Source organism: Penicillium cataractarum, assembly GCF_028827025.1.
Source record: "Penicillium cataractarum strain IBT 29864 chromosome Unknown utg000001l, whole genome shotgun sequence".
NCBI lineage: Eukaryota > Fungi > Ascomycota > Eurotiomycetes > Eurotiales > Aspergillaceae > Penicillium > Penicillium cataractarum.
In genome coordinates, this window is record NW_026622737.1 from 3,085,646 (window position 1) to 3,108,874 (window position 23,229).

Here is a 23,229-nt window from a genome sequence, read left to right on the forward strand (position 1 = left end):
GGGCTTGGCCGTTTTGGGCGTTGGTGGCTGGACTACTTTAATTACGGATGCCCATGTTATGCATTGACAGGAGATCTTGATGCATGATGGTTGCATCTTTCTAGATTCAGTAAGATGGGTTGAACTATGCATATCTGAGATTCATGGGTTGGTGATTGAATGCTTGGATTCAAGTACGTAGTATATAGTTCAGTCACGGTTGTCTCATAGGACCAATGGAATTGCCATTTGGGTATCAAAGTAGATCTCTAAGTAAGTATACATCAAAACTGCGCCCAAGTGCTTGTTTCTATCTTCCTGCTTTTATGCCCTCCAATCCCTTCTCTTCAACCGTGTGCTATCTCCTGTACTCGGAGTCCCCGTGGGAGTTGCCTCGCAGCCCCCCACAGTAACGGTCTTCTCCGTTGTTTTCCAAGCAGTCACGGTAATAACCCGAACCACCTCTGTCGATGTGAGGTACAAAGTGGATGTCGATTGGGGCACATATGGAATCGACGAAGACGGAGTAGAAGATGTACGAGCCGTCGTGGTTTCAGCTGCCTCCGAAACGTCGTCAAGATCGGCAAACTCCGATGGGATAGCAGCCTTGTTGAGATCCTGACCAGTGGCATACTCATCTTGAATGTTTCCCTTTTGCTGTGATGTAGAGGCCACGACATTCACATCCATGCAGGTGGTGTAAATCTCCGTTTTACCGTGTGGGTATGTTGGATCGACTCCCGGGAGGGTGGGCCAGTCCCACACCCAGTAGAGGGTGTACAACTTGCCCGTTGGGGCCGTAGAGGGCAGTTTGATATCCTGCTGACACCACATATCCGCACCCATGAGTTGATTAGCTTGATGGGGGTATTCCTGTTGACGTGCTTGCGAGATATTGCCACTGTTGATCTGGTAGCAGCGGCCGTCGTCGAAGTTTTGTTTGGATAGTAGCACGCCTCGTCCATCTCCCCCGGTGCCGTCGCTGGTCCAGGCTCCGTGGACATCGAGGATTTTCTCACCCACTTTGGGCTCTGTCGTTCCGTAGACGTAGACGGTTCCTCGGTTTGCGGGCTTCCCGGGTTGATTCCAGGGGAGTGTGACGTGACCGTTCTCTTGATAGCGAAGTGCAACTGCATCGCCCGCGCTGGCCTGCAGTCGCGCGCTTCCGGCAGTCTGGATTTGTTCTTGTTGAGTGTCCTTGCATAGTTTGTCGGAGGGTAGGACGAGGGTCACATTCGCACGACTAGATGGAGGGATCAGGTAGGTCATTGTGGTATCGCTGAAGTCGGAGGCTGTGCGAAGGACGTTTCCTCTCGGATATCCTGGGGTACCCACGAACGTCCCATTTGAGGCGATGACGGACAGTTGTTCTACCCAGCTATGGGCGTGGACATTCTTTGCTGATGAGAGGAGAAAGATGAACGCTTGAAGTGGTCTTGATCGCATGTTGGCAAAAATTCTCAAGGTATGAATCGTTTGCTAAAGAGGGTGGATTTCCGGGGATGATGCTCTTTGAGGAAGAGTGTGTTCTCAGAGAACAAAGTCACAGTGTTGAGTATCAAAGGAAGATGGCAGATATATTGCGATAGTGTGCTCAGACGTTGTCTTGGATCGGAGAATCGGACTGGTACTTTGTGTCTTGGAGAGAGAGGATTGAATGCTCTTATAGAGCAGGGGGTTGGTGAAATGGGAGAAGAATAGAGTATGATGAAAGGGAAACTCTAGGCATTCACACCAACCCATGCTGGACTTGGGCAACAAGGGAAGACAATGGAAGAAGAGAGATCAAAGGACCCGTTCCAAGGTCTTCTCGTCTCAAGGCACCAGGCCAGGCAGGGTAAAACACAAAGAAGGCGACAATGGCAGCCCGACTTGACCAGCCAGCGGACGAGGCCCAGATATAACAGGGACGGTCATTGCGACAAATATAGGAGGACCGGACTTGGTGAGAGCCATTGTCGCGCCTAATTGGGGGAGACAAACAAAGCAGACTCAACCCTGAAGCAGGGCCCCGACGTCGCAGTTGAAACGATCGATCTTTAGCCACGGGCTGTCATGCGAGCCTAATTTTGCTCAACTGCCAAAGAATGAGAGGCTGGAAGGTGAATGATTGGATGAGAAGGTTGCAAAAGCGACGGAGTCTGCCTCAAGATGGGGAAGTAGCGGAGATATTCTTCAACCCCTGAGACGATCTTGGAACCTCCTGGCGCTAGAGAGAGTGTTTGGCTGTATTGTCATCCTTAGCTGTAATGGGAGCATGGGTAGATCGCGACGAGGATAATCTGCAGGTGTTGCAAGTGTGCAGGGAATCGAGCGCGGCGGCTACTTTCATTGGGCGAGTGAGGAGGCTCTCTTAGCGCCTCGCCCTCTAAGGGCGGCGGGATCTTGCTGATTCTGCAACGGTGGATGTCCTGCATTGGAGGTAAATTTAGGCGTGAAAATGTCAGAGGAATAGGCTTTGTCTGCTTTGGAGGTCTAAGCGGTGCTTTGATCCGAAATACCCAGTTCTGCAGCCCTGCTTTAGTTTTCTGCAGGCCCTTACTTGGTATAGTTATGGTCCAAGTATATTTGTAGGCGCGGGGCCTAGCAGGTATGGCCGTAAGAGAGTATAGGGTCATTCATGAGTATATTTATGGATAGACCGGTGTATTAGGTAGCTTGTCTCTATAACTATAACTACTACCTAGGTGCCTACGAGTCTAGTATTTTGCATCAGCCACTATGACCTCACCTGCGACAAACCCAGGCTTCACAGACCGTTGTCTGAACCGAGAACAATGGATGCCCAACAGAATATCCCACTTCTGTAGCCCTACCCATGATGGATCATGCTGGGTCGTTTCCAAGCCCAGTGGATACGAGCGGAACAATGCGCAACGTGCTCATTGACAGACAGACCGTGCTCGTCACTCGGATGTCTCCGTAGTCGGATATCCATCTTATCTCGGATTTTTCATCTGTCTAGTCGCTTGGCAAGCTCGGTAACCGAGTCTCACTGTGGGTAGGCCGCGGGCCCGCCGGTGACGAGACGAAGAATGATTTGACTTGAGTTATCTGATTTTTATCTGATTTTTATCAGATTTCTCCGTCAGCTCCACCGAGTGGGTTTCCCTTCAGACTTGGCCAACGAGAAGAGAGAATGTCGACTGCCACGTCCGCCGGTCGTCGGAACGGGTCTTCGGAGATTTTGATGAGGGTTTTTATCTTTCGGAGGGGAGAACGAGTTGGGAATGGGGGTCTCGCTGACGTGGACTGATCGTGAAGCGATTCCCGTGAACGCTTTAATTGCAGGGGGACTCAGGAAACCCTGGAAGGCCACAGGGCCAAAAGTGGAGTCCTACGCTGATCGACCATCGAAACCCGAGTCGCTCCCACAAAAATCTTGGATTTCGGTAATATTGTGAGCCCGCCAGAGAGGCTGGCACGGAAACGAAGAGCTGCTGGTGAGATTGACGCTTGTGTAAACGATACCTTTCAACCCCGAAATCCGCATAGGCAACCGTAATAAGCGGGCTTCGGGGAAGAGAGAATTGGGGGGGGAGACGGTGGCTGAGTAGTTGTAGGCAGCCACAGTACAGTAGGATTGGGGAACTGTAGCCACTTCGTTAGTGCATTTATTAGGTGGTTGGCCAGGGCCCAAGGGGCTGGCTGGAGGGCTCACTAAGTACCAGTTTGGGCTCAACCGATCCGCCCAAAGCTAAGTATCGTCGGTGTCTGTGCAGCAGCAGCTAGGGCCCAGCAGCCCCAGCCATTGGTGAGTGGTTGGGCAGATCGCTGCCAGTTGCACGATGGATGGTGCAAGTTCCAAGTTGCCAGCTGCTGGTTAACCTGATTTCAGCCCTGGTCACGTTGCCACCGCTTTCTTTTCTATGCAAACTCCTGCGATAAAATAGAATCATTTAAGAACCTTAATTCTACCAAGACGGATGCTAGATATTCAGTACAGTTATCTGATGAGCTCATAACCTAGTAATAAGAATACGGTACCCCTATACCTCGTCGAGTTCTCTACTACTCCTTTTTCCCCAGGTTTAGGTTTAATTACCTCGATCGGGAAGTATTGTGTTTGATTGTTCTAATTGATTGTTCTCGATTTCTTTGCTGGACTTGGGACTAAAATACCAGCGAGACCCCCCTCTTCTCTTCAAAGAAGTACTACACTGTTATAGTGCTCGTTCTTCTTTTCCTCCTGTTCCACTCTGTTTGGGTTTTCGTCGCCTCCCTAACTTTTCTTTTCTTTTTTTTTTCTTTATTCCCCACTATACTACTGGCGTGGCTTGGCAAGACCCGTTGTCGGCGATACTTAATTCCATCGGCGCGGGCCCGGAGCTCGAGTATTTTGCAGCCTTCAGGGGGTCCCCGTACTCTTCCTACCCACCGCGACAATCCCAATTGCCCGGACGGATTGTGCTCGTCCTCTTGCTCTCTCGTTTCTCTGGTACATGCTGTTTTCCTTTCTACCGACCCCATGTGGTTTTGCTGACTTTGAGGGTTTAAAAAATAGTTCCCGTAGGAACTATCTCTGTTTGAAGAACACCGCCTCGTGAGCCACATGCGGCCGTCGATCTAGGACTTCAACCCTTTTTGAGATCCTTGAACCTCTCCGTCGCCTCGATTTTGGTCGAAACGAAGAGCTCTACGGCGGTAATCCTCGCAGGCTTTGGCCCCTGCGGACCGTCTCAACCACCCTCTCAACGCCTTCAACAGGACGTCTTACACCGCTCCCCCGACTCTCCCCTGTCATAATGGCTACCTCGTTTATTTCCAAGAGATTGCGGTCCACGGAAGCCGACCAGGATGCGGAACCAAGCTGGATTCGCCGCCAGGTCACTTCTGGCCTTCAATGCATCTCTCGCCGTGCCTGTGTGCACCCCATCCACACCATTGTGGTGATTGCCCTGCTCGCCAGCACAACCTACGTCGGCTTGCTCGAAGGGAGCCTGCTGGACACTGCGCGTAACCCTCGCAATGTGGCAGGCCAAGTGGATGTCGATACTCTTCTCCAGGGTAGTCGTAATCTGCGCCTGGGCGAATCAACTGCGTGGAAGTGGCAGGCCGAGGATTCCTGGGTTGACTCGACTGTAAGCACACATCCACCGCCCCCTCACCACCCCCCTCCCAATAATTTCCATTCTGACCAATTCTTCCCAAATCAGCAGATCGAGCAGCCTGCAGCTCACCACATCGCGCTGACCACCTTCATTTTCCCTGATTCCAACTCCAAGTCAGCGTCGACCGCCCCTGCGGCCGATGATGTCCCGATCCCTGCCAATGTCTCCGCCCACCCTGTGCCGCATACCCCGAACTTGTTCTCGCCCTTCTCTCACGACTCTTCCCTGGTGTACTCTGTGCCTTTTGAACAGGTTCCCGACCTTTTGAGAGCCGTGCAGGAGATTCCTAACCCATCCGCCGAGGAGGAGGAAGAGGAGGAGTCGAAGAAATGGATTATGAAGGCCGCTCGCGGTGCCACTGGCTCCCGAACTGCCCTCAAGCTCTGGCTTACGGATGCGTGGAGCTCCTTTGTGGATCTCATTAAGCACGCTGAGACTATTGACATTGTCATCATGGCTCTCGGTTACATCTCTATGCACCTGAGCTTCGTGTCGCTGTTCTTCTCTATGCGCCGTCTGGGCTCCAACTTCTGGTTGGCCGCTACCGTTCTCTTCTCTGGTTCCTTTGCTTTCCTGTTCGGTCTCTTGGTTACCACAAAGCTTGGCGTGCCGATCAACCTGCTTCTTCTTTCCGAGGGTCTCCCATTCTTGGTTGTGACCATTGGCTTCGAGAAGCCCATTATGTTCACTCGGGCTGTTCTGAACGCTTCTGTGGACAACCGCCGTCCCCGCCCTGGTGCTGCTCCCCGTCCCCTGACCTCGAGCACCCCCGGTTCGATTCAGGACTCGATTGCCACGGCTATCAAGGCCCAGGGCTTTGAGATTGTCCAGCATTACTGCATTGAAATCGGTCTGTTGGCTATGGGTGCTGCCTCTGGTGTCCAGGGTGGTCTCCAGCAGTTCTGCTTCCTCGCTGCCTGGATCTTGTTCTTTGACTGTGTTCTTCTCTTCACTTTCTACACTACTATCCTGTGCATCAAGCTCGAGATCACTCGGATCAAGCGCCACGTTGCCCTGCGCAAGGCCCTTGAGGAGGATGGAATTACCCACAGTGTCGCTGAGAATGTCGCCTCGAGCAACGACTGGCCCAGCGCCGGCTCGGATGGCAGCGAGGGCGACACTAGCATCTTTGGTCGTAAGATCAAGTCCAGCAGTGTGCGCCGATTCAAGATCCTCATGGTCGGTGGTCTGATTCTGATCAATGTCGTCAACTTGTCCGCCATTCCCTTCCGGAACACCGGAAATGGCGCCCTGATCTCCCGCTTGTCCAACGTTATGGCCCCCGCTCCCATTGATCCCTTCAAGGTCGCTGAGAACGGTCTGGATGCTGTCTACGTGGCCGCCAAGAGCCAGAAGCAGGAGACCATGGTCACCATCATTCCTCCCGTCAAGTACAAGCTGGAATACCCGTCTATCCACTACGCGGCTAACGAGGACACTGGTTCGTTCGACATTGAGTACTCCGATCAGTTCCTGGATGCCGTTGGTGGCAAGGTTCTGGAGAGCCTTCTCAAGAGCGTGGAGGATCCTATCATCAGCAAGTGGATTATCGCTGCCCTGACTCTCAGCATCATTCTCAACGGTTACCTCTTCAATGCCGCTCGCTGGAGCATCAAGGAGCCCGAGCCTGTCATCGCTGCCCCCAAGGAGCCTGTGGCGCCCAAGGTCTACCCCAAGTTCGAGCCTAATGAGGAAGAATCCACTCGGTCTATGGAGGAATGCGAGCTTATGCTTAAGCAGAAGCGTGCTCCCTTCTTGAAGGATGAGGAACTGATCGCTCTGTCTCTCAAGGGAAAGCTTCCTGGTTATGCTTTGGAAAAGACTATGGAGAACGAGGAGTTGATGAGCCGTGTGGACGCCTTCACTCGTGCCGTCAAGATTCGCCGTTCTGTGGTTGCCCGTACCCCCGCCACCTCTGCTACTACCAGCTCTCTGGAGGCCTCCAAGCTCCCCTACGAGCACTACAACTACGGTCTGGTCCACGGTGCTTGCTGTGAGAATGTTATTGGTTATTTGCCTCTCCCTCTTGGTGTTGCCGGTCCCATCAACATTGATGGTCAAAACTACTTCATCCCCATGGCTACTACCGAGGGTGTCCTGGTCGCCAGTACCAGCCGTGGCTCCAAGGCTATCAACGCCGGTGGTGGAGCTGTCACTGTTCTGACTGGTGATGGTATGACTCGTGGTCCTTGTGTTACCTTCCCTACCCTGGCTCGGGCTGCCGCTGCCAAGGTCTGGATTGACTCCGAAGAGGGTAAGAGTATCATCACTGCTGCCTTCAACTCTACTAGTCGCTTTGCCCGTCTCCAGAGTCTGAAGACCGCTCTTGCTGGTACCTACCTCTACATCCGCTTCAAGACCACCACCGGTGACGCTATGGGTATGAACATGATCTCCAAGGGCTGTGAGAAGGCCCTTGATGTCATGTCCAAGGAGTGTGGTTTCGATGACATGTCTATCATCTCGCTTTCTGGTAACTTCTGTACCGACAAGAAGTCCGCTGCTATCAACTGGACTGATGGCCGAGGTAAGTCCGTCGTTGCCGAGGCTATTATTCCCGGCGACGTTGTCAAGAGTGTCCTCAAGAGTGATGTCGAGGCCCTGGTGGAGCTGAACATCAGCAAGAACCTGATCGGTTCCGCCATGGCTGGTAGCTTGGGTGGTTTCAACGCTCACGCTTCCAACATCGTGTCTGCCATCTTCTTGGCCACTGGTCAAGATCCTGCCCAGAACGTCGAGAGCAGCAGCTGTATCACGACTATGAAGAAGTAAGTTTTCTGCCATTGATATCCTTACCCTTGAAGCCTTTTTTTCACCGGTGATTCTAACAACCACAACAGCCGCAATGGTGATCTCCAGATCTCCGTCTCTATGCCCTCCATTGAGGTCGGCACCATTGGTGGCGGTACCATCCTTGAGGCGCAATCAGCCATGCTGGAGATGCTGGGTGTGCGTGGTTCTCACCCCACCACCCCCGGTGAGAACGCTCGCCAGCTGTCCCGCATCATTGCGGCCTCCGTCCTGGCCGGTGAGCTCAGCCTGTGCGCTGCGCTCGCTGCTGGCCATCTTGTCAAGGCCCACATGGCCCACAACCGCAGCGCGGCCCCTACCCGGTCCTCGACCCCCGTGTCCGCTGCCGTGGGCGCTGCTCGTGGCCTGTCCATGACCTCTAAATAAAGAGATTGCGACCACCTTGACCTGGCCTGCGGCAACGAGTCTCTGTATATCGTTCCGCGACCCATGACACCCTCATGACACCATCCCGATGCAGACTACCGGGCAAACACATTGACTTGCCCTTCTTTCTTTTTCTCTCTCACATCTTTAAAGCTGCATCTCATTCCTCATTTCCTGATGACTGGTCCTTTCTGGACCTATTATACAAGGAATAATAGAGGATCTCTACCTGTGATGGTACTCTGCCTGCGGATCAATCGATCCTCGGCTCCTTCTCACGGGGCCTCCCTTTGGGGGATACCCTAAAACCGCGCCCAGCGGATATGAGCTACGCTCCTGTTCTACATTTTGTACTTAGTGTTTCCGGATAGATATGTCGGCCGATCATGGCCTATGAAACGTGTATTTTGGGTTTTCTAAATCAATATTCTTTTTAATGTATCTCGGTGATCTCCAGAGTAGACGCGGGAGGGTAGACATACATCAAGTCTAGGGTGCACTGATAGGCCGAGGACCTTGGAGAACATCCGGTAGTTAGGTAGTCTTCAACAATCAACTCTGACAGAGACTTGACAGTTCTTATTGGCCCTTCTTCACGGATGTTGACTTTGAGTGTCTCGGTGTCTTAGATTTGATCGGCTCATCGCCTAGACAGTCAGCACAGTGACTGATGGGGAATAGTGTGAACAATACGGGTACGACTATAAGATTCCGGTGTGATACGCCGGCAATACCATACACCGGCGTTAGTCTGGTTCGAGGGCCGAAAGGTCTAGACTGTCGAACTCCTGAACGGCCTTTAGGGCTTTCCCCTAGCCTGGAAGCCTTATCAATGACGGTCGGTTTCTGGTGGAATGATAGTAGATGTAAGAAACATGGGAAACATGGTCGAAGAAGAATCTCGTATTCTCGGAGTAATTATCGACAGGCTGAAAGGACGGTGCAGGAACTCGTTGATTGTGATTTGATTTCAGCCCCCCTGTGTGGCTGAGTCCCTTGACGCTGATCTTGGCAGGAGTACTGTACGGCGTAAGGTAACTTTTCTTTTTCTTCCATTTGGTTCCCTTGTTCTTTTGATTTTTTGTGACGGATCAATAGTCCATCGTCCAACAATGCGAAACGGCACGAGCGGGAAGAAAGTTTATAGATCTATCGAATATTCGAAGCTAGAGAGGGCCTGAAGTATGGAAAAATTTGATACAGTATCATGCTAGTGATGTGATATCAGGAATGGTTCGTTCCAGTAGTTCCAATGGTTCCTGACAACGCCATGTGCTAGCAGTATTGTCATAGTATCAACCACCGGCTGCACGCTGTACGGAGTAAGGAAGTCAAGCCCGTAAGGGGAGCTAATTTGATTAGTTGAGGAACCTCCGGAGTCAACGGACATGAACTAACCACACTTTTGCACCCTTTCCTCCTGAACTATCCTTGTCTCCTTGATTCTTTTTTTTGCCCCCTTCCGTCCAGTCCTTCACTCCTTCGGACCAGGCCACTCTCTCTCGACGGGATCGAGTCTCTATTCTTTTTCTTTCCTTTGATCTTCTTCCTCGGGTTCTCGCCCTCCCCACCCCCCCTTCTCGGCGGCTCCTCAGGTTTCAGATCGCGGTGTGGAGGAGTGACACTACTGTGGACCGAGACCTGTGCAAGTGACGACGAGACGTCCAACGACTCTGTGTGACCAACCTCTTCTTGATACCCTGGAAGAAGAAGAAAAAAAAAGAGACCAGCATTCTCCTTTGCGATCAATCGAATAATCATCGCCTCGGCCGGAGGAGCCAACTTGCATTTCCTGTCGCCTTGATATGAATGGCCATTCGGGAGCCATGTCGCCTGTCTCCGTGGATGGCAGCGACTGGTCCGGCCTCAACCAGTATCAAAAGTCGGACCCGCCCTTCTCGCCGACTGTCTCTTCGCGAGGCAACCTAGCCACTCCTCCGACCTCCGGCGTCCCTAGCGCTCCCTTGAGTCCCAACAGCATTGGAGCACCACCCGGCAGCGGCAATCCCTCTCCACCCAGCTCGGTAGCAGCACGATCAAGCGTCGGTACACTCGGCGGCGATGGCCAGCGTGATGGTGGCCGACGAGGCCGACAGATGGAGGAGATCCTACACCAACACTACGTGTCTCTGAGACGATTTCTGGATGCCTCGATGCGCGAGGACCGGCTGAACGGTCGATCAAATAAAGCCCGTGACAAGCTCCTCCGACTCTCGCCCACCCAGTTCCACGAACTGAGTACCGACGTCTACGATGAATTGGTTCGTCGCCAGCAGGCCATGCCTCCGCCCGGTCGACCCCCTCGTCCCGACGTGCCTCCCTTCCTCCCTCCCCGCAAAGACTTCCACGAGAAGCGCAATCACGCCCGTCAAAAGCTCGCCTCGCTTCCACCCCAGCGTTTCCGAGATCTAGCGACCGATGTGTTCTACGAGTTGGAGCGTCGGTTCCCGCACTTCACTGGCCGCGGGCGGCCACCCCCTCCTGGCGCCAGACGGTCCCAGTCGCGAGGTCCTCCTCAGATGGGCCGGGGTTATCCGTCTGGTGGTCCTCCCGGTAGCCCGTTCCCGCCGCGGCAGGGTTCGCTCGGAGGTCCACCGCAAGGGATGAATGGAGATGGACCGTTCCCGCGGGCTTTCCAGAGTAACACAATGGTCCCGAATAAGAGTACAATGGTGGAGGATAGTGATGATATGGGAGGGGACGATGACGATGATGCTCGGAGTGATGCGTTTGCATTGGACGCTGTCCTGAGCAGACGGGGTACGACGACAACTCTCGGAGACAGTGAGCGGAGACTACTACTGGAGAGCCAGACGCAAGTTTCGACACTGCAAGAAAAGGTTGAAAAATTGGAAGAACAGCTTCGCATGAAAGATGAGGAGATCGCTCGGTCGTCCGATGCTGACCAGTCAGGCATTAGCCACAGCGAACGGCAAGAGTGGGATGACTTGCGACAGGATCTGGAGAGCAAGGTTTCCAAAGCGGAGGATCTCAACAGCTCGCTTCAGCTCGAGCTTGAGAAGGTGCGGGCGGACCACGACAATATGGAACGCGAGCTACGCAATCAGCTTGAAGAGGCCAGCCAGAGTGCAGGAGATCCTGCTCTTGAGGCTCGCTTTTCCGAATTGGAAGTCAAGCACCAAAGCCTGCAAGTGGAGCTGCAACAGCAGCAGCAGGTCACAGCAGAGGTTCGACGTGAGGCTTCGGAGTTCCTCATGGAGATGAAGACCCTCACAGCCCAGAGTCACTCGAATTGGGAGCGCGAAGAGCAATTGTCCACCGACGTTAGCAGGCTCGAAGCCGAGCTGAACGAATGGAAGCACCGCTATGCCAAGGCGAAATCGCAGTTGCGTCACCTTCGCACATCATCCGGTGGCTTCGCTGACCACAGACCTGATGCGAGAAACGTCATGGCGCAGGAGCATGAGCTGGTACAGGCTGATGGCGTGGTCAAGGATATCCATGTTACCAAGTTCCAAATGTCGATTGACGAGCTACTCCGTATCGCTCGCTTCGAGGATCCTCAGCAAGTGTCGCACCAGATCAAGCCTGTCATTGTGGCCGTTCGCCATATGATTCAAGATGTGGACCAGACCCCTCCTCCAGTCGATGGTACGGCTACTCTGCGCATCAAGGCCAAGGGCCGCGTCTCAGCCACTGCCAACAACATGATTACTGCAGCCCGTAACTTTGCTAGCTCCAGTGGTCTGTCACCAGTTTCCTTGTTGGATGCGGCTGCCTCCCATCTTTGCACTGCTGTTGTTGAATTGATTCGCGCGGTCAAGATCCAGCCATCACCTGCTGATGGTCTGGAGGAGGATGAGGAGGATCTATCGCAGGAGAAGTTCCCAGACTACTTCAGCACCACGGCTAGTCAGAGGCGACTCAGCAATCGCTCTGAGTATAGCGTCTTGAGTCCTCCGGATCAATCGCACCCTGCGATGCAGAATGGCTTGACTAATGGCGATGGATATGGCTACGGGGCTCCTCAAGGGGACCACGAGCTCCAGGAGCTAAAGGTAAAAGCCCACTCACTAAAAACACACTTGCCTGAATAATTACTGATTCGTTTAATTCTATAGCTCTATGTCGAGGACCAGACAGATAGCATGGTCCAATCCATCCAAGCCCTGGTAGCCAGCATTCGCGCCGAGCATGGCATGGACACCGTCCAGACATACGTTTCTGCCATCGGCGACATCGTCGCACATGTGTGCTCTTCTACAGAGAACATGATCCACGACCGTAGCGGCGATGTTGCCCTGCGCGAGCGAACCGAGTCAGTGATCCAGAATCTGGATCAATGCCGCGACCGGTTGATGAAAACCGCCGCCGAGGGACACGACGTTACCAGCCCCGAGCATCTGCGCGAGATCACCAACCAGCTCCCACCTATCGCATTCGAAACAGCCCGTCACGCCAAGGATCTTGTACAGCGCCTTGAGTCACTAGCCCAAGCCGACGACGACGACGATTTCCGGTGATGATTCACTTCCTTGAAAATTCTTCATCTTCTCTCATTTTTGCCAACTCTTATAAACGAGCACCGTGCTAATCGCACTGCTTTCCTGCATCATTCTTCCTGCCCTTCTCTCTTCCACAACCACCCCCACTTTGTTACACTTTATTCAACTACCTTCTTCACCTCTTTTTATATTCTGTCTCTTGCTTTTAAGCGACTATCATCTGTGGCAACGAGCCGACAATGTCGAAATGATGTCCTGATACGTTTGACATAGTCGTCAACCTGGATTTGCGGCGGTTATATGAATCTTTTCTTTTCTTCGTCTATATTTCCTGGCCTTTTTCACTTCTTGGGAGATAGTACTGTAATCTTATCATGATTTATATTATCTTTTGTTTCTTTGGTGTTGATAATGGCCTGTTATTTCTGGAGTAGACTGTCCTCTTTTTGACCTCTGGGGAAATGTGATATGACCAGCATTAGCACACCTTCTTGGCTTAAATCATTTTCTCAATTCAGATCATATCAACGACTGGGGCGAATGGTCCAAGTGTATCACGATACAAAGCATTCCTGAAAACATACAGACGGGATGCCGTCTGCAAAGTCATAAAACTGCTACCGCGGTCGCTTAAGAAGATATGGATCAAGCACCTGACCATAAGGGGTGTAACGCCGTGTTCACTGGCAGTACCCATAACGTTCCGAGGAACACGGACTGCACAATGGACAAACGGAAGCATTGACGCTTCCAAGAGAATAATTACATTCGAATTAACAATACAACAAAGCCTGTCAAGTCTAAAATGCCAACCCGGTCACAACCATCTATCCCAAGCCCTCAACACCTTCATTTCAAAACTGATCCTTCAAACCTTTGACCTCTTCCTCCTTCAACCGCTCCTCATTCAAAGATAACCACCACGCATGAGACGGGTCCTGACTCTGCTGAGAATCCTCCTGACCCTTCTGCTTAGCCGCCCATTCATCCCACGGCTTTGGACTCAGAATGTAATGCACGTTCTTAACATTCTCATCCCGCCAAATCGCATCGTGAACACCCTTCCACCGCAGAGTCTTGAGCGCATTGTAAATGTACGGGATAGCAACCCATCGACCGTAAAAGACATCGCCGAGAAGAGACTGATCGGCAAAGTCATAGCTCGACGCCGTAGAAGAGGCAAGCTGCGCACTAATCTTGTCGTATGTTCCCTGAGATGGATTCACCACTTGAAGACCACCATTGGGAATGCCCAGACCCGCAGTGGACGGAGCACCGACCGTTTGCGCGGTAACAGGGTCATCATGCTGGCTAGTAAAAGCACAATTGGCCGGGATCCTATCAAAAAAAACAATCAGCATGAAAACATCCTATACCACGCAGCATACGGTGTCATATCATACCAATCCTTCGGATAATGAGCCTTCTGCAACGGATTACAAACACAAGCATGACTAGCAGCAAAAACCCTCTGCCCGGCCCCGCCTAATTCCGGCGCATCGAGTTCAATATCCATCAACTCATCCATATTCTGGAGCGCGACCATGTCGCTATCCAGCTGGACGACGCGGTCATACTCGACAAGCGAGAAGGGGGTCAATTTGCTCCAGCAATCGTAGAAACGCACGTCATTGGTGTAATCCTTCGATACGCAGGGAAGGAGATACGGGACGTGTCGTTTTAGGATTCCCCGCGCGTCGAGCGCGGCGTGGCCCTCGGCGGGGAAGGTGTCCGTGTAGAGGACTACTAGGGGATACTTGGAGTGGACTTTCTTGAGAGAATAGTCTAGGGTTAGGAGGCCTGATAGGTAATCCGTGTTTGTGATTAGGGTGGTCCAGACTGGGGAGGTATATTAGTATTTTGAGTACTTGATTTTTGTTGAGGAGTTGATACCTTTGGGACCACCGAGTGGTTGCGCTTGGTCGGCCATGATGACTGTCGTGGTATGTCGTTGTTGATGGTGAGTTTGTTACGCCAATTGGTCTGTCGCCAAAGAGTCGGCGTTTTGGAGGAGAAGAGATTCGACGTGTCTACTCCAAGATTGGACCTGGAATAAAATGTCAGATTGTAAGGTAAGAGGGGCAGGCCTCCGGAACCTTCGCCCTGGCGCCCGCAATCGGGATCGGGATCGGATCAGTGGGAAGGCGGTAGAACGTGTTGGCGCAAGTGGGGGAGCGAGTGTCATCATACTGGAGTTTGAGTTGATTATTCTAAAATAGTCAAAGGATATATACGTTTTCTATTCTAGTATTTATTGGGCATTTTATAACTTGCAGCGCAACTGTATCTCAGCTTGATTTCTAGTTGTTGTTGTAGTGGGATTCCCTAGTTTGGCTTGGCCAGTTCGCGATTGATGGTTCTGTATAACAACCACGTTTACCCTACCAGATGAAGGAGCTTTATACTGGGGGTATCCAAGAGATCGAGTGCTATTCTTTTCAGGTCTGTCTCCGAGTAGTCCTATTTCCTTCGTTCCTCTTCTGACCAAACTTGTAGGCAGATTACATAGTCACTAGTGGTCCCCATTGCTATGTCGTAACCGGTAGAGATGTCCTTGATATTGCTGTTACGACAGCAGCATAGATCTGAAGATTCATCAGAAAGAACATGATGTTTCTTCCTTAATTGCACTTGATTCCAAACAATTCTACGGGTTGTCCAGGATTCTTCTATATACACAATGCACAACCCCAGGTGACTACCTAAAAGTCCTGATCATGTCTAAGAGGTACTTCAAGTGGAACATAGAAGCCAGACACTCCCTTTAATCAATTCTAATAATGTTTCGAGTGGAGATTCAATAGTGTAAACGGAGCCCTCCGCAAAGACCATCTCCATTCTCGGCCGGGGCGGAAGGGGGTTCCCGGGATTACATAAGCGTGAAGCTTTCCAGAAGCTTTTTCACGACGAGCTTCCAAATTTTCCCCCTAGAGCTTCCATTCACCGCAACATTCATCATCTGTACTTTTAATTGGTAAGTGGGTCTCTTTTTTGGAGTTGGTAGAGTCCATTGAGATCCTCTATGGCTCTCTCCGGGTCCTCTATCTAGGGGGTCGCCCTCCCGCAAGACCCTGGACAGTATGCTGGTCCTCCCTGGAGATGACTTCAGGGATGGTGTACCTCAGGCTGCAAGGCTGCAAGGCTGTCAGGCTAGCAGGCCACCAGGCCACACGGCAGACCTTTTCCCGCTTATTCGTCGATTATGGCAAACCTGCACATTTGGTCTTTGTGGTTCCCCGCAGCAGCTAACCCGCATGCAGCCCGGCACCCGAGTTGACCCGCTCCGCCCTCTGCCCCTCACCATGTTTTGCCGCCTCAAGTCAACCCCACCCTCCCTCTTTTCTTCTTCTTGCTCCTTCCATCCTTTTGCCTATCGATCATTCACATCATCCGCAACCATGTCCGCAAACACCAAGGCTTTCTTCGAGGTCGAGTACAGCCCCGTGGGCAGCTCCACGCGTAAGTTTCCTCCCCTGTTCGCAATGCAATCCAACCCGTTCTCTCGCTCTTGAAGGGGAGAATGGAGGGGTGCTACTCTTTGACCCCCTTCAGCCTTCAATTGAGGCCATCCATCCCCTCCCATCTCCACGAGAACAAATGCTTCATTTATCATCCTTGCAATTGAACCCGGACGCTAATTTTTCTCTCTAGCCAAGATTGGCCGCATCAACTTCAACCTCTACGAGGCTGATGTCCCCAAGACCGCCAAGAACTTCCGTGAGCTCTGCAAGCTCCCCCAGGGTCAGGGCTACAAGGGCTCCGGCTTCCACCGTATCATCCCCCAGTTCATGCTCCAGGGTGGTGACTTCACCCGCCACAACGTGAGTTTTTCTCCCCGTTGGATGACTACCTCGTCGGCCCTTTCTCATCTACTGGGAACGGCCATCTGCGTGGAACCCCTTGCTAACTACCTTTCTTCCGGAATAGGGCACCGGTGGTCGCTCCATCTACGGCGAGAAGTTCCCCGATGAGAACTTCAAGTACAAGCACAGCCGCCCCGGTCTGCTCTCCATGGCCAACGCTGGCCCCAACACGTAAGTCTCTATCCGGCCTTGAGGGCTCTCTCAACGCACTCCAACCTGAATAGTTTAACTAACGTTCGGTTCTTTTCGCCCCGCTTTCTAGCAACGGCTCCCAGTTCTTCATCACCACCGTTGTCACCTCTTGGCTCGATGGCAAGCACGTCGTCTTCGGCGAGGTTGCTGACGACGAGTCCATGAAGGTCGTGAAGGAGCTTGAGGCCCTTGGCTCCTCTTCCGGCTCCGTCCGCTCCGCTGTCAAGCCCACCATCGTTAACTGCGGTGAGGCTTAAACTACTCGATCGATCATGATTGAGAGTTGAGTTTGGCGCGGCTAAGTTCCTCTTTGAAGCGTGGGGTTTCCCTCCGCGAAAAAATAGTGGGGGGCGGATTGGCCCTTCTTGGTGGCTTTCCCTTTTTGCGTGGTGTAATCTAGACAGTCTACCAAGCTAGTCATGCATGCTCCCTAGTGCGGGGAATCCCAACATATTTTTTAAACATTCTGTAGAGTAATGAGTTCTGTTGGTTTCGTCCTGTCCTGTCTTTTGCAACGACGAGGAGGGGTAGGAGGGGGTAAACTCGGGTTCGACTGTGGCCAAAAAAAGTGGGGGTGGCACGGTGGATAACTACTCCGTTAGTTTCCGGTGACGGTGAAGTACATATTCTTCATCAAGAGCCCTCTCTGTTTAAACTGTTCGATTCTTTGCGATCTGTAGATTAGCTCGCTACTAATTAGATGATCAAGTCGTTTTATGGTCCGAGCGATGTGACATTTTACTGTTCCACTTATTATGTGTAGAATATTCACTCGACACTGATCCTTGAAGAAACATGACTTTGACTCCTAGGGTATTTTCCTCTACCTGATTGATAACTTTTCTGCCCTGAATGCTGACATAGTTCTCTCAGGATAGAATGAAGGATTCGTATTCATGGATTACCAAGTGCTAGTTTTGAATAAGTAGGTCGTCATCATGGAGGATAGCTGACAGTAATGACGACACTAGATGAATAGAGCCTAAAGATGTGGGGATTCCAACTTTTATTCGACCTATAAATACGTATAATGATGAAGATTAAGTGTTCTTAAACCACTGATAGACTACCACTAGAAAACATAGTACGATGATAGAAAGGATTCCCTATCATTCGCCGTGATAGAACAGGAAGAATAACTGGTGAAATAGGCAGGTCTCTCCGACGGCAACACTGATGGCTGTCAAGTACAGCACTTAATAATTTCTCGAGTTCCCATCTGGAGTACAGCAGTCTCCTCTCTTTAATTTCATGTCCTTTGCGTAATGTAGTTTGATGCCTTTCTCGACAATTGTGGCTACGAGAATGTCAGTTTTGAACCTGCATTCGAGTTCCTTTATTACAACCATTCTTTGACTTACATAACCCATACAAAGAGATTGTCAAGTATCTTATGGTCAGATTTGTGCGTGTCTAAGTTAAATAAATAGGTGGGCTGAAATTTGCTGTTATCAATGAACTACTCGGAATCGCATCCCTCTTTGGGAGGCATGGCCAAGGACCCCCTCATCAAGAGAATAGCGCTTGATCTTCAATTTCCTGGAGACTAGTTAGTCCCATACGATGCAAGAGACTAGATATATGTGCATTGATAATCATTTTGATCTCCCTGCTATGTCTTCACGGTACATCTTACAGGATAGCTCGACAGGAATAGTTCCACCAGAGCATCTACCGAACGGGGTGGATACAGGCACAGAGTGCCTAGGACAGAAATTCACATTGACTTTTATTGACAGTAACCAAGGGGTTCGCAGACTAAGTGCCGAAAACGCAGCAAAGCACCGACAGGCGATCTTCACAGGTACACATCCTCCTCAAGCTCCTTAAATCGCACGGACTCTGATGCGAATCTATACAGAGACGGAACGCCAGTGCATGACCAAAGAAATTGTCAAATCAGTGCCCGATCACAATCCCACACGGGCGTTACTCGATCTTGAAAGATTCGACCAGTATTCGGATGTGACAACGCCGTTCTCGTTTTTCCATGGTCCTTTCGGGGTCTCGAGGTTATCTCAGGTCGTTGAAACGGATGTTCCAGATCTGGAAATTCAAGACAGCCCCCCGTCACCTAGAGACTGGCTAGCCGAGCTCGATGAGATCATTGGACAAGAAGAGGAGACCGATATCTTCTCTAGTCTTCTTGATGTCTCAAACGATATATCATTAGCCGACGAATCATGGCTACTCGAAATGATTCCACCACCAATGGAATCAATCGAGCTTATATCCGACAGTCCCCAGCCACAAATTACCACACCACCTTCTCTATTCAATGATAACCACGAAGCATGGACGATCCTATCACATTACAAAGAGCGAATAGTGCATTTGATCTCGCCCCTGGGCCATGGTCAAGAATCGGCTTGGCTAAACCTGGTCATGCCGTATGCAGTCAATACACTTGGCGAGCTTACAATGAGTGGAAGCGCGAACCACGCTCGACTGGCCTTACTGAATGCACTACTCAGTACGAGTGCTTTTCATCTAGGCCAGCATTCCGTTCTGAGAATCGATCATTGGATCACAGTGGGGAACTCATATTTGCGGAAAGCCGAGAGTCACTTTATACAATGCGTGGAAGAAAATCGCATGTCGGGCAGCAAGAAAAATAAGTACAAGGAGATTCTCATGGCGATATTGAGTCTTTCTACCGCCTATGTATGTGTCTATATCATCTTCGATTGAAACACCGTGGGAAATTCGAAACTAACAAATGAATCTTCCAACGCAGATGGTAAAAGGCGATTCAGACAAACGTCGATCATGCCTCGTGCAAGCAGAAAAGTTCATCTCTATCAACGGATTCGGAAAGTCAACAATCTCACAAAAGCGTCGGTCTCTTCATCATTGCTACGCATACATGCGCATTATGGCCGAGACTACATGCATTGCCGACGGCTTAAGTGAGAGACTAGCCAACACCAGTCTATCCCCAGACGAGGACATACCCAGCACAGAATTCCGAATAAGCTCTGACATTACATTCTCAGAGAATATTTTGGCCCAGGAGAAAGATCCCAATGTTGCGCAGCGTGATCTTCACCTCGCTATTCCGGGCCGTTGGAGCTTAACGCTGTTCCCGGAGATGTATGGCGTTGCAGAGAGTTTTCTCATGCTTCTGTCACAGGTAATCCGGTTAGCCAATGAGCGTGATTTTTCCATGCTATATCAAACTGCTAGCGGAGGCTTGAACCTCAGGGACTTTTGGTTACGCGCAAAGGCACTAGAGAAGGGGATCAATATCCTTCTGAGATCGTGCACGACGGAGTCTGCTCCTAATTACGGGTATGAGAGTGAAGTGCAAGCTGATAATCCAAGAGCACAAGCCATGTACACGGCTCTGCTTATCTTCTTCCACCGCCGAATATACGACCTTGATGCTACGATGCTTCAGAAAGAGGTTACCTCTGTGTGCTCTCTTCTCATGCATATTCAGCAAGATGAAGCTGGCCGGAGCAGTCACAGTATGGCTACGTTAATATGGCCAGCATTTATCGCTGCGTGTGAAGCAGTGGATCCACATTCTCAGACATTCTTCTCGCAGTGGTTCGATACTTGTTTTACAACAACTGGGCTCGTGAATGCGTCTGTGGCAAAATCCATTTTTGAGATGATATGGGCTAAGAGCCAGGAGATTGGGCTTAATAAGGACATGTGTACTTGGCCAGAAGTGCTGAGAGCGAAGAAGATAAGGTTGATGTGTACCTAAATCATGTCGAAAGAGGATCGAATATCGCGTAATTCCATATCTCGAGGTCTTTCTCCCTTCCGAGTCCCTTGTATTGCCATTTCGGTAAGACGTCTTTTGGTCTGCATCCCGTGATGATGACCAAGATGTGGTCTTCGGTCTAACCACAGCACTTGGTGACTTGTGTGGCATCATTCCTGTGACAGCACAATGAATTGATCAGTAAATATCCATGGGGAAGCATTTGATGATGAAGATGCACAGCGTGAGAGGGAAAAACGTACTCCTTCGACAGAGACAGAGGCTCCCACGAAAAGATGAGAGAACCCAAGAACGCTCCGATGAAGATACAGATGATGATATAGCCATTGTAGTACATCGCCAAAAGCATGATGAAGTATGCCACAGCAAACTGGACCGTGTGAAACAGCGCACGAATCACTTGCTCCGTCGGAGAGGGACGATACGGCGCGAGGACATCAGAGCTCTTGCGGTCAGCCGCGCCACCGTCAAGCGAATGCACACCTTCTGTAGCAACGGGCGTAACACCATTCGAACCTGCAAGCTTTGCATTCGAGGACTCGCGGCCAGGGATAGTAGTGATTTCGTCATCATCCCGTGGACAATCGCAAGGGCAATTTGGGTCAGTGCCTCTGGAAGCCTTTCTCTTTTTTCCACTTCGCTTGACCGGAATCACGGAAGCAGAGCCAGGGAGGTATGCCTGTCTCAGACTAGCTCGATGCAGAATGAAGGCATCGTACTCGCGGCCCATACGACGCAAGAACTCCAAGCAAAGGACGAGGCAGATGGTACCGATGCAGGAGCCAGCGAACATGCCACGGGAACGGATATGCCAAGAGCTGGACAGGAAACCTATACATCCAAGACGAGTCAATATCATCGGCGAGAAATGAGAAGCATGAAGGGAAAGCAATAAACGTACAGGAATCAATGGTGTACCAGTTCCAGAGCATCTAACCACATCATATTAGTTCGAGTCCAGAAAGAGAGTTCATGAATGGCATAGTGTGAGTATACGAACCGAGATTCGACAGCTCATGTCCATACCATCCATGCTCGGCATGGTTGGCATTGCTGCCGCGTTTGACGCGTTGGAAGGCATATTCGGCATAGTCATGGAGCTGGTGTTCATGGCCGCCAAAGCAGTAGAGACCGCAGTCATCGTCATGGACTCCATCGAGTCCATTACGAGAGGTCCGATCAAGCAAAGGTTGGAAGAGCGTGCAGCGAAGGACGTGTATCAAGTTTTTGTTGGTGATGTCGAGGTTGTACAGAGAAGGAGAGAGAAGAAGATGGAGAGGTAGGACAAGAAGAGGCTATGAGAAATAGAATACGCGCTTTCCTTCAAGAGCTCGACTGCCCTTTTTGGGAATAATGAGCACATTTTGAACCTTCCGATGGAAACCGCCGAAGGATTGGGAAACGAGCACGATTGAGCAAATTCCTATTCCGATTCGGACCCAAAACAAACTCCGATTTTATTCTGCAAATATATCCAATATTCAGTATTCAACAAGCGGTAGCATTGGAAAATGTCCTGAACACCAAAAAGAACGCCGCCAAAAGTGCATGGGTATCAGCTTCTCGTCACATTCAGGCCCGGCTCGACCCTTTAATCACTCCCTCCAACAGTTCGCGAATCTGGTTACACCCATCAATTCCCACGGCCAACATCGTCTCCATATAAGAATAGTGCAGCTTCGAGTCCATTGTCAACACGGCCACCTTCATATCGCCCTCCTCCTCGTCCATGTTGTTTTCTCCCACGGGTACCGATGTGGTAGTGCCGACAGTCAACACGGGCAGCTCTTGCTCTTCAGGAAGTGACAAATCCAGCAGCGGATCGAGCTCATCATTTCGAGGATCCCGCGGTGTGGAGGCGCTGCCACTCATACCAGCCGTGCAGCTGGTGAGCAGACCGGGCATGGGAATACCGGCGTCCACCAGGGCTAAGGTGCAGGCATTGATCGCAGCAGCAAGTAGAGACCCATCGGCAGAGAGAACGGAGACATGGATACTAATGGTGCTGTGCGGGTAGAGGTAGGTGTGGAGGTGCGATTGGAAGGCCGAGCGTAGGGTTGTTGCGATCCGCGAAGATTGTCTGTTCACCAGAAAGTTAGCATTTCGTAGTTCCAATATCCATGGCCAGTATAATGCAAGTCAAAGGCTTCAACTATTGGAAACTGATCCAGCCACTTACTTGTCACTTCCTCCCGCCCTCCGCTTGCGATCCACGCCAGAAAACCCAGCAACGTTCACGTCCACCTCGACGATGGCACCTGCGCTGCCTCCGGAACCGCTGGCCTCACCACGACGGCCTTCAGCAGGGCCATGGACGGAACACATGATCGCAGTATTGCCCATAGACAAGTATGAAGAGCCGGAGCTGGCGGGGTTGGTCGAGATCTGCGCTTGAATTAGACGCAGCTCATTCCAGCGGCGACCGTCAAGGCGCAGTTTGGTCAAAGGATACGTTGTGGAGGTATCGAGCGGCATTCTGGCGGATTGAATTCGGTAGGGATGTGAGAGGTATTAGAAAGTGAGGGCAGGCCTCAGAAAGCAAGCTCGTCTGGCGCTCTATTCGCAGGTCTAAGTGGTGGGATGCAGATTAGTTCACAATGGTCAAGTCCAGGATCCGGGGCCAGAGTTTTAGGGAGCTTACGTCGCGTAGATCACCCAAGCAGATCAAGAGTAAGATGAAACCCAATTGAAAGCGGGCTGAGAAT

The 23,229-nt window shown here is 51.2% G+C and overlaps 8 protein-coding genes across 8 annotated transcripts; 4 read left to right on the plus strand and 4 right to left on the minus strand.

Annotated features, from left to right (window-relative positions):
* Nucleotides 1-303: 303 nt before the first annotated feature.
* On the minus strand, nt 304-1,425 carry N7496_001063 (uncharacterized protein; the record flags this gene model as incomplete). Its single annotated transcript, XM_056693994.1, has 1 exon — nt 304-1,425. One exon carries the CDS (start codon nt 1,423-1,425, stop codon nt 304-306), a length of 1,122 nt encoding a protein of 373 aa, XP_056560723.1.
* A 3,299-nt stretch (nt 1,426-4,724) lies between these two features.
* On the plus strand, nt 4,725-8,267 carry hmg1 (HMG-CoA reductase; the record flags this gene model as incomplete). Its single annotated transcript, XM_056693995.1, has 2 exons — nt 4,725-7,858; nt 7,931-8,267. The coding sequence occupies 2 exons, from the start codon at nt 4,725-4,727 to the stop codon at nt 8,265-8,267; spliced, it is 3,471 nt and encodes a 1,156-aa protein (XP_056560724.1).
* Nucleotides 8,268-10,072: 1,805 nt separating this feature from the next.
* N7496_001065 (putative cell polarity protein) lies at nt 10,073-12,751 on the plus strand (the record flags this gene model as incomplete). Its single annotated transcript, XM_056693996.1, has 2 exons — nt 10,073-12,286; nt 12,350-12,751. 2 exons carry the CDS (start codon nt 10,073-10,075, stop codon nt 12,749-12,751), a joined length of 2,616 nt encoding a protein of 871 aa, XP_056560725.1.
* An 836-nt stretch (nt 12,752-13,587) lies between these two features.
* N7496_001066 (glycosyltransferase family 8 protein) lies at nt 13,588-14,663 on the minus strand (the record flags this gene model as incomplete). Its single annotated transcript, XM_056693997.1, has 3 exons — nt 13,588-14,071; nt 14,137-14,572; nt 14,627-14,663. 3 exons carry the CDS (start codon nt 14,661-14,663, stop codon nt 13,588-13,590), a joined length of 957 nt encoding a protein of 318 aa, XP_056560726.1.
* A 1,468-nt stretch (nt 14,664-16,131) lies between these two features.
* cyp4 (peptidyl-prolyl cis-trans isomerase) lies at nt 16,132-17,045 on the plus strand (the record flags this gene model as incomplete). Its single annotated transcript, XM_056693998.1, has 4 exons — nt 16,132-16,192; nt 16,385-16,554; nt 16,661-16,767; nt 16,859-17,045. The coding sequence occupies 4 exons, from the start codon at nt 16,132-16,134 to the stop codon at nt 17,043-17,045; spliced, it is 525 nt and encodes a 174-aa protein (XP_056560727.1).
* Nucleotides 17,046-18,426: 1,381 nt separating this feature from the next.
* N7496_001068 (fungal specific transcription factor domain-containing protein) lies at nt 18,427-20,503 on the plus strand (the record flags this gene model as incomplete). Its single annotated transcript, XM_056693999.1, has 3 exons — nt 18,427-18,592; nt 18,650-19,452; nt 19,526-20,503. Coding segments are annotated over 3 exons (1,947 nt in total), but the record flags the coding sequence as incomplete, so codon positions are not given.
* Nucleotides 20,504-20,642: 139 nt separating this feature from the next.
* N7496_001069 (high-affinity Cu transporter CTR3) lies at nt 20,643-21,689 on the minus strand (the record flags this gene model as incomplete). Its single annotated transcript, XM_056694000.1, has 3 exons — nt 20,643-20,679; nt 20,767-21,355; nt 21,551-21,689. 3 exons carry the CDS (start codon nt 21,687-21,689, stop codon nt 20,643-20,645), a joined length of 765 nt encoding a protein of 254 aa, XP_056560729.1.
* A 407-nt stretch (nt 21,690-22,096) lies between these two features.
* N7496_001070 (exosome non-catalytic core subunit SKI6) lies at nt 22,097-22,999 on the minus strand (the record flags this gene model as incomplete). Its single annotated transcript, XM_056694001.1, has 2 exons — nt 22,097-22,604; nt 22,704-22,999. 2 exons carry the CDS (start codon nt 22,997-22,999, stop codon nt 22,097-22,099), a joined length of 804 nt encoding a protein of 267 aa, XP_056560730.1.
* Nucleotides 23,000-23,229: the final 230 nt, after the last annotated feature.